The sequence below is a fragment of the Microtus ochrogaster genome, unplaced genomic scaffold, assembly GCF_000317375.1.
Source record: "Microtus ochrogaster isolate Prairie Vole_2 unplaced genomic scaffold, MicOch1.0 UNK13, whole genome shotgun sequence".
Classification (NCBI taxonomy): domain Eukaryota; kingdom Metazoa; phylum Chordata; class Mammalia; order Rodentia; family Cricetidae; genus Microtus; species Microtus ochrogaster.
Window position 1 is genome coordinate 2094773 of NW_004949111.1, and position 10951 is coordinate 2105723.

Here is a 10951-nt window from a genome sequence, read left to right on the forward strand (position 1 = left end):
AATTTCTTCTTGATTTCAGTCTTCTAAGTTGTGGGAATAACTAATGTGTTGTTGTGATGACTATTTCAGGAACACTGATTTTCATGTTAGTAGGTGCAGAGAACAGGAGTGAGACTGTAAAGATTGGTTCAAGTGCTCTGAGACTCTGAGGACAAACTTACAGATCATAGGAAAGTTTATTTGGAGGAGAAAAGTTTAAGGTAGTATGCCATTCAACTTGTAGTATGGTTTTATTGGTGTTGGTTAGTGAAATTCACAGTGAAAATCAAAGGCACAGCAAGATATCACAATAGTTTGGAATATTTTCATTTTTTCAGATAAAGAACTAATAAATCATATATATATATATGTGTGTGTATTTTTAATGTATATATACCACACATATACATATATTGCTTTATTTCAGATAGTTTTCACCTGAAAGTGAGTCTAAAAGAAACTTTTGGAAATAGATATACAGAGATTTCCTGGTTCCTAGTTCTTCATTTATGGCATTTCTCTACTTCTGATTACAATCCTCTATCCTAGAAGTAGAATCATTAAACATACACATGCAGGAAGAGTAAATCTAGTGTAAGTCACTAACACAATTTAAAACAAGTATATTGGCAATTTTAAACAAGTGAAATGGAAAAAGTGCTACAGTGTTATATTTTTGAATATAACACTAAAGAAAGGCATACTAGCATCTTTATCCTTTCTAGATGTTGATTTTAATGTTTCTGCTATATTCTTCAATGATTGTAGTTGGCAATATGAAAATAAAAATTCAGTGATAACTGACAAAGTCAAAATGCTTTTATTTATACTGAAGTTTAGCAAGTACATTTTAAACAAAATTGTACTTTAACTTAACATACGGTAGAACAGAGAAACAATACATGTAAGTTTCTATTCTCTAAGACACTACTGTATTTTTTCTTTGAAGGACAAAAAGCCAAGCAGAAATTAGCATAAAAATGCATCAAATATAGTCAAGTTAACATTAGTCAGGGTTTAGTTCATGTTCTTAAATTGGTCAATCTAATGCACGGACAAAGTTTACATCACTGCTTTTAAAATATGCACATGGTCCTTCTTCCTTAATGTAACACAGAAATGATAATTCAGTAAACAAAACTTTCCTGATAAACATAAGTGAAATAACTCGATGATGAATATTTTCAGATATATACTGGAATCACAAGCATCTTCATTAATGTAAAGCCAGGAAGTTCAGGCTGAACACAACTGCTGTGCCATTGCTAAACAGTCATAGTTACCTCCTTTAAAGAAAAGAAAAAGTGTTAGTTCTTCTGTGGAACATTACTTGAAACATAGGTATGAAAGTTCTAAAACATTTATCTTCAGGAATGTAAAATGCTTTGATGTAACAGGATTGATTTAATATTGGTAAAGTTTAACTTAACATCTCTTTATGTTAATACATCAGATTTCAAAGATCCTTCAAGTAAACGTCATGCTACAGCTTCTTTTCTTTACATAGCATTGAAGACATGGAAAACTGATAAAGACTCTTTTCTAATTTATAATGTCTATAGGGATCTATATTAGCTTTTCCTTTTGCACATAAAGTTACACTTGAAGCTCCTGTGCTTTACCAAAACAGAAGGAAAGACATTACCTGATTTGGCCCTAAAATAATTATAGCTTTGTACATTTCGAATTTTCATTCCCCATCTTAACTGTAAGACTATGTGTACCTTATAGAGACAAGTTCTTGATATCATTTGAACCTTAAGTGGTAAAATCAATATTCATTTAAATGTTTGTAATATAGAGTCCATATCATCTTGTAGTTAGATATCATTTGATTGATATATGTAAAGTTTATTATTGAAAATGAAAAAGAAATTCTATTCTGCCTCTTTGGGCTTAATATTGCTCTTTTGCATTGTAATGGCTTATGACCTGCATGTTTAGCAACCTAAATAAATAGCCTTTGGTTACAAAAGAATGCATCTATAAATTAGCACAAATCCTGTGCTCAAGAAACACTTAAAATTACATCTTTTTAAAATCACATGTACTCTCTGTAGAAGGAAGCAAGCATCACCACACTTGGCTGATACTGCCTTTTTAAAATCATCTCAGATTGGAAAAGATTTTAATTTTAAGGGGTAAAATATGGAAATCTCTAAAATATTTTTTCTGTGTATAAGTTTTCATGTTATTCTGTGGGAAACATTTTACAACCAAAAATCAAGAAGATATAAGATAGCAAAATAAAATAATTGGATTTTATGTTAATCAGAAAATCTAGAGTGTTAGACTTCATTAGAAGGTAAATAGAAATTTGCCCAAGAAAGAAATGGAACTAACTTGAATGTTACAGAGACTAGAAAATAAAACACCTATTCATAAAAATTGTTCTTTAATCTTTAATCTTAGAAAAGTGTTTAGGCTAGTCTTTTGGAGATAGATTCTGAGCACAGTAGTGAAATTCTTGTCTCTAGACTGTTCAAGCTGTAATAAAATTAGTTTCTCAGTTCTACAATCCACCTCATCCTCTGTACACACAGTCTCAATATTAATGGAAAGCTCATAAACATCCAGTCATTTTTACCAGGATTGAAATTTATACAATAATAACAAGACTTGAATCATGCAGTGCAAATTGTGAACATTACAAATTTTAAAGCAAGATTAAAACAAACCATGTCATCTAAAGAGTTATATAAACACAGAAATGAATGGAAAAAAACAATCACCATTGGTCTTTTGGAAAAAATGCAGTTTTTGAAAAATCTTTCACCTTATTATGTTTAATTCTTCTCTTCATTACAAGTGACAAACATATCTGTCAGTATCTTTCATTAAATGTGCCCACTTACAAAGAAAAGCCTATATGGAATAGTTTTCACATCAGCTTGCAAATCAGAAACACTAGGCTACCAAGAAGACAATATTATTATGTAAATCGATTGGTTTACCCAGAATGAAATAATTTGAGAGTCTAATAGTAAAACTTCTCCAAATTTAAGGATAGTAGGGTTTAAACAGTGTGACATATTCTATAATATTGAGACATCATCTACTACTTTTTTGAATATTCCAATACAGACTGACGATAAGAAAGGAACAAGTATTGACCTGGTAATCAGCACTGCTCCTTGGAACAGTCTCAAAGTTTGCCACGTTTCAATTCAAAATGCATGTCAGCTATAATATGAGTGATTTATCATTTTGTAGTAGCTGTCAAAGTAAACTCCTAGATAAAACAAAAACATCTGGAAGCATAAACAGAAGAGACCTGCTGCTGAATTTTAATCCAAATTTGCCATGCTCACTTCATTAGAAATAGGCAACAGCTAATTAGTAGTTGACTGCTTCATGTTTTTAAGAGAGTTTACACTTGAACCTCAAAGAGAGATGATCTTAGATTCATTCTATGTGTAAACATAATTATAGACTAAGAAAAGCAATCAAAATCCCTCCCCAGAGGAATGTTGGGTGCTTTGAAACTTGTAAGAAGGACACATACATTGGTACTTGGGGATAATTGGCAGTTAGTTTACTGCTTTAATATATATTCAATGGGTAAAATGAAGAATTACATGTATATACACATAGCAGTGCTTTAAGTAAAAATACAGGTTTGTGAAACCCTCCCCTTATTGTAGAAATGTGTCACTTGGATGGCACAGGAGGATGGTATGGTCTTCTCCATATAAGACCCTCTCTAATGATAGGTTGAATACTGCAAAATACACATTTAGCTGTCCCAAATACAGTAAGTGTGACACTTCCTTCCCTCCTGTGTTATACATTTAAAGTTTATAGAAAGGAATAACTAACATAAGGCTTCATAAAGAGGGAAAACAAGTGGGAAATGCAAATAAAAAAAGAAAAAGATTCATACCATTCACCTAAAATGGTTAAGAAGACACACTACTATATGTTTAACCGATCTAACTTGACAATAGTATTCAATTTTCAGTACCATTTGGTACATGTTCTTTGTCTATATGATGAAGAGATGATTCTGAATATTATACTTTTAGTCATTAATCATGGCTATTCAGATTATATATTTGATATTGCCAAAATATTTTATTTCATCCTTCATAAATAATTTCTAAGTTGGCATTACTTTTGATGCAGTTGGCTGAAACATTACAGATTGTATATAATTAGATCCTGGGAACATCACCAAAATCAAAATCTTTATAGCTTAGAAAATATTCTTCAGGATGTGAAATAACAACTACATTATATTGATATGGATTAATGTATTATTTTAAAAGTTATTTCAGTTTGTTGGTCATTCCAAAGGAAACTACATGTATTACCACAAGAACTGAGTAACATAAATGAATAAAATCTCAGCTGGCAATTTACATGAGTAGAATTTTCATCATGACAGAATTTAGTTCTAGGGCAGATACTACACAATGAATAAGATTTTTGCCAGTCTAGTAGGAATATTTGGTACTTGAGAAGTGTCATTAAATGTTTTTGATCACTTAAGTACTGATTATTAGATTCTTAGGAGGTGTAAAAATGGTAATAATTACAAATCACCAATTTGTGGCATGGTCTTTAATAAGTAAATTTTTAAAAATATTTCAGGATATTTCCTGAGCAATGCAGGTCAAATGAACTACTTCTAAATCTCTTGAAAATGCTAGTTAGTTACCGGATTATGCTTAGAACAGAGTATAAAGAGTGTAAATATTCATTATGTTAATGAGCTCATCATATTTGCCTTACTCCTTGGTTTTGTCTGTCATTTTTATTCTCAAAATTATTTCTGTTTTTTGTTGCTAGTATAATAAGGAATAACCAGTGTTTTGAATGAAAAGGGAAAAGAAAAGTACAAAGGAGGCTTATTTGGTATGCTGGGAATCATCTTTTATCATTGTCTTCCTTAAAGACAAGGGATGTGCTAGTAGCAAGGGAGTAAATAACTTGCTCCACCATCATCAGTTCAAAGGAAAATGTAGGCATGTCATGATCTAGAAATTAAAGCTCTCTGTTTTCTTAGAGAACAAATCAGGCACAATTTCTACTACGAAGTGAGCTCACAGGGCATAACAACAAATATTAATCATTTGTACCAATAAATCGTCTGCAAATATAGGTTCTATTAAATACCATATTGGAGAAATAGAAATCTATTTCATAATAAGCACAGCTCAAAGTAAGTATTTCTACATTTTATTTTCTCAATACATCTAGAAATAACATTTTATCCATCTTCAAAATTGTTCCACCTACTTAGCCTACCATAAACTTGCAGTGTGGAGAAATGTGATAATGTTTGTGAAGCACTATGAGCTCATTTAAAGAAACTGGGCAAAGAAACGATGAAGTAATATGTTTGGTAATTTGATTGCCCCCTAAAAAGTTGGTTCAATCTTTAGTGAATTCTTCCTATGTCTTCAAGGTTCTATTCATCAATTATGAACAAATAGTAATTGAATGTTCCATATTTTAAAAGAATCTGAGTACGAATTCTAAAGAATCACAACACTAGATAAGCAGGTAACTGCTACAGCACCTATCCATGTCTTTGATCACTTGGAGTTCTGGCATCAGTGTTCAGGCTGCAAAGAAAAACAATAAGACCTGTAAAAATGTCATTCCAACAAAGAATGCAAAATTTACTACAACATCAATTTATAGTATTTTATGTGATAGATATGCATATAAATTATTCAGCATTTGAATAATTATGTGTACAATCCATATTCTATTTTATCTTTATCTTTTAGTAGAAGCTTAATTTAAAAATAAAATTTATAAAAATAATCAAAACTATAATTTACAATAATTTTTAAAACTTAATTTTGTTCTCTGTGGGTGATATTAATAATATAAAAATGTTCTATTCTAAATGATAGTCCACAACTAAAACATGCTCTACTACTTTATAACCTGTAGTGAAAGGCATGGTTAGCTTACTAAATAAGCATTTAGGAGGTTTTCTGCTTTCCTTCACTATTTAAAACACCTGTAAATATCCGTACCATTTTCTACTGTGGCAAAAAGTCTCTGAGAAAGGTTGCAGTATTCCTTTTAGATGACATTTCCTTCCCTGGCAGGATGCTTTCTTAAATGTAACTGCTCATGTTGAACGTTACAAAAGTGAGTGTCTGCAATGTTTTTAGAAGTTTATGTTTTGAGCAAAATGCATTTCTGATTTGTCCTACACAGCTCTGATATTTGCTTTAAAGTATTCGCTTAGCACTTTCTGATTTATATAATGAAAAGACTCTCTAAGTCACTAATAAGCTTCACCAGAGGAAAACTAGGTTACCAGATTTTCTTTTGTAGTGGCTACCTTATTTTGAAACTATTCAGATTATTTTTTAAATGAGTTGAAGTCCTAAGCCTAGTATTTCTTTAAGTTGATGTATTATTGGTATATTTCTAAGTTTCAGATGAGAACTAAATTACTTGGTGAAGACGGATGCCCCAACAGTACAGAGGAACTTTGGGTGACTGTCCAAGCAGCGAGATGTCTCTGTCATTTCTAGAGTTTGTAAGTTGCTTACTTCTTATTTACTTAGGTAATATTATATTCTTCTGGAGTCTCTGATGGTGTTGAAGAATAGATAGTTATAGTTGTTTTCCTTTGTTATGATAAAGATAAAATAGATGTAAATATTGTAATTTTTACTTGATAACTGTTTTGTTATATGTATGTAATTTTGCTATGTTAAAGTTAAAGCCTTCCTTTTTTTGTTTAAACAGAAAAGGGGAAATGATGGAGGAAGGTCATTGGTTAAAAAAAAATAAAGAAACTGCTTGGCTGGCCCTCATAGGTTAAAACATAGGTGGGAGGAGTAAACAGAACAGAATGCTGGGAGGAAGAGGAAGTGAGCTCAGACTCGACAGCTCTCCTCTCGGGAGCAGACGCCTCAGAGGGACGCCATGCTCCCGTCTCCTGGGCACATGCGATGAAGCTCCGACCCAGGATGGACGTAGGCTAGAATCTTCCCGGTAAGACTGGTGCTCACTAAGACCGGTGCTCACAGATTATTAGAGATGGGTTGATCGGGATATCAGGATTAGCCAGTAAGGGCTAGAGCTAAAGGGCCAAGCAGTGTTTAAAAGAATGCAGTTTCCGTGTAATTATTTCGGAGCATACGCTAGAGCTAGCCATGTGGGCGGCCAGGTACCGGGAACGCAGCCCCACTGCTTATATTACTACAACTTGGTATCAGAATTACCACTGATGGGTCATGGCTCCCTAACCTAAATAAAAAGGAAGAAAAAAATGTGGGGTTACTATCAACATAATTCTGTTTTAAGGTCATTTAATCCAAATGAATTGTAAAATTAATTTGTATGAACCTCATTTCATTTGTAGGAAAAAAATCTTAATATGTGTTATTGTCACTAAACAACAGTAGCCAAATTATCTTGAATTGTAGTTAGTTTGTATAGATATAGCTCAACTTATTTGAGAGTATGAAAGTACACCACAGCAAGACAATTCAAATAAAAAAAATGCTATAGGATCTGATTCATTCCATGTGTTTGGAGTAAAAGCACTTGACACCATATTTCCATATATATACATATATTTGATTGTGTTTTAGGAACTTAACTTTTGAAATCAAAGTTCTTAAAAATATTAACCACTTCATATTCTCATTTGTGAAAAAAAATGTTTTACTCAAACTTGAGATAAGATACAGTTCACCTCTTTCTCTGGAAATGATATGATACAGAATTTAAATATTTTTTTCACTTTTAAAATAATTTCTCTTAAATTTTAAGCTTTTAATATAATTATGTCATTTTCCTATTTTATTTCTTTCTTCTAAACAATCCCTCACAGGTATACCTTCTTGTGCTCATTCAAATTCATAGTCTCCTTTTTCAGTGTTTGCATTAATCATCTATTTATATACATATATATTTTTAAATATATAAATACTAATTGTTCAGTCCTGATAGTGTGTTTTATATGTATGTTTTCAAGTGTTCCTCTGACTTTGTGAAGTAATAATATACTATATACTTTCTCCATTTTAAAACTATAGTCCTTGCATGATTTATCTTACAAACGGGATATGAAAATTTTTCTGTCCTCACTGAGGTACAGGAATCTGTGTGCTATAGCTACATAATAAAAAGCCCAATTTGACAGAATATTTTAAATGCTACTTATATGTCAAATTCTTCTCTACTCAAAGCTACATATGTAAGCCCAAATGCTTACTTCATGTATATTTAATAGAACATAGCAGTAATGGCAATGTCTACTTGTCATTTGGTGTCAGAGTTTGAATCAGACAGACATCTAGAAAGTAAAATGCAGAGAGGTAGAAAGACTTAGTATTTGTATTAGTATTGGGTTGGGTAGATATTAACTGAGAAAACCTGGCTACTTTACCAGTGCTCTTTAAGCAACTTTATTTTACTTCCTACATGCCTGTTATAAAATGGCAATAAAAACATATATGATTAGGAAAGACTGGTAATTCTTGAATCTTATCAAGAAGTTTAAAAACACTTTAGTTCTGCTTTCCAGCAGAGAAAGGGGAGGCTACTAAACTAGGTCAGGAGCCACTTGAAACATGCATGTCACTTGCTGAATGTCATACTCTTTTACAGTTCTCCTGTAGAGAGTAATTTTGAAATCTGATGCTCATTTTTTTTCTAGGACATTAATCTAAATAATCTATTATTTCATTTTCTATGACTATGTAAATCATAAAAGGTATAATGATTAAGTTTAATTTTAAATAGGAGACATAAGGAAGCATTTTAATATATTTAAAACTATAATTAATTACGCTATTACTTTATTTGCCAAACTAATAGAAAAAACATTAATGAATTTTATTTGAAATAAATCAGAATATGGGCAAGAATGAAAAATTAAAGTAATGTAAAAAGATTAAACTATAACTTGTACAAATTTTCAAATGACAACATCAGATATCCCTCATTGGAAAATTAAAATGCAATTAATAATGGGGTAGCTAATTTTATCACTGTTTTAGGTTTTGCTTCACTCACTAAACAACTGTTCATAGTGTCTAAGATTCAAATCAAATCTAATTATTTTGATAATTTAAGAAAAATGAAAGTAGTCAAACATTTACTGAAAATTAAGTTAAGGAAGAAATACTTATCAGGGAATTTATGTTCTGGAAAGTTATTTGAGGCATTGGAAAAATATTGTCTTGGTAATTATTTACATTGATGACAAAAAGATTACAGCATTATTATAAGGTTGAATGTGAATGTTAATTTTCATATATTGAAAATATAAAATATAAGCTTAATGAAACAATGAGATGTGTAAATTCTAAACTATATTTTTATATCAGTTGCATTTCCAAAATATAATGTAATGTGACTATTATAAATGAGAAACAAGCTTGCTAGATCAAACAGATACAAATTTTATACTAAAACCCCGCAGTAAGGAAATCTCTGTACATAATTACATAACTAATGTTCTCTTGACAGTGTGGACTGACTTTGATAATAAACAATCCTATTACTATTTCTGCTACTCTTCACAGATTTAAATAAAAAATGTATAACATTTATGTTTTTCTGCAACTAGTATCCTAGCATTTACGCATTGAATTTGCAAGTGTTTATTATTAAATTTGGTTTTAGGTAATCTTAACTATAGACTGAATAAAGCCAACAATGTGTTTCTATGAATAACTTAGTACTGGGGTACTACTAAATTTCCTAGCTAACTAGAAGACTACAGACATTGATTAATAGTGATGTAAAATGAGAGCAATTAATTAGTCACAGAACCAGTGTTCATTATCATTGTCTATAGCAATCTAACTAAGTTCTTTTGGGTTAGTTCCATACTTTTAAAATTAGCTATTCACAGATTTTTAAGCAACCACATAAGCATAATATTACTAGGGCAATTTAATGTCAGAATCTGATACAAAAGATCATATTGGTATACATATACTGTAATTTTATTTGTTCCACTACTCAAATTTTAAGGTATAAATTCCTTATTCAGAAATGAAAAGAATAATGTTGGCACAGAAGCACTGTATAACCACGTGGCAGTTATATATCAATTCTAAAATTTGAAATTAATAAGAGTATGGTGGTATGACTAGAATTGTCTATGAAAACCTTATATATTTTGCTTATTAAGTTTCAAAAATGAAAACAGAAGTGAAACTTTTGTTCCAAGACTCTCTTTAACTGCTCTTCAGGTGTGTATAGATTAAACACAAGGCAGGGTAAATTCCAGTTTTTTAAAAAAAAATAGGGGCTGGAGACATTAGTAAGTGATTAAGAGCACTGCATGTTCTTCCAGTGAACCCAAGTACAGTCCCCAGAATTGAATTTTAGTAGGTCACAACTGTAGGTAACTCAGTCTCTGGAATATCTAAACCTTCTGGACTCTGCTGACACCTACACTCATGTGTATATATACACACAGATATACACATATACACACAATTACAAAAGAATAAAAATAAATCTTTAAAAACATTATGTGTTTGTAAAGATGAGGCCTAAAATAGTAGTTACTAAAGAGAGAAGCTGAACAATTTTTCCTATCTGGTAGTGAAAAAAGACCTGTTTATTAACAAACTACTTATGTAACTTGTGTAGACTCCAAAAGCCAAGGACCAGAACAATATGTCTTGGTTTAAAACTCTCATTATCTTGCTATCACTGTAATTTCCTCTGTTGTATAAGAGAAATGTAGCTGGAATTAAAAGTGTGAAAGTCGTATATCTGTACAAAAGATTTCATGATATCAACATGATAATCACTGAAGTTGTTGGATCAGAACAAGTGATTTTGTTAACTCTGCAATGACACGGTGTAAGCTACCTATGACAAAAAGGCCATAAATGAAGTAGTTCCACATCCTTCTAAAGAAACATGACCTGTGTCATAGTAGAAGAGTTTTTCACAGCAGAGTGGCATGATATAATGTGGGTGGCATGACTAACCAAGGTGAAAATCCTGAATGCTTAAAATAATT

At 31.2% G+C, this 10951-nt stretch overlaps 1 protein-coding gene across 1 annotated transcript in view; it reads right to left on the reverse strand.

The window, feature by feature from the left end:
- Positions 1-867: 867 nt before the first annotated feature.
- Positions 868-10951, reverse strand: part of Dach2 (dachshund family transcription factor 2) — a 572822-nt gene continuing 562738 nt past the window's right edge. Inside the window, exons 13-14 of the mRNA XM_026789035.1 lie at positions 5504-5549; positions 868-1265 (exon numbers count right to left, since the gene is read on the reverse strand). Of these exons, the coding sequence (XP_026644836.1) occupies positions 5545-5549 (5 nt within the window). The 3' untranslated portion in view covers positions 868-1265; positions 5504-5544. The remainder of the gene's footprint in view (positions 1266-5503; positions 5550-10951) is intronic.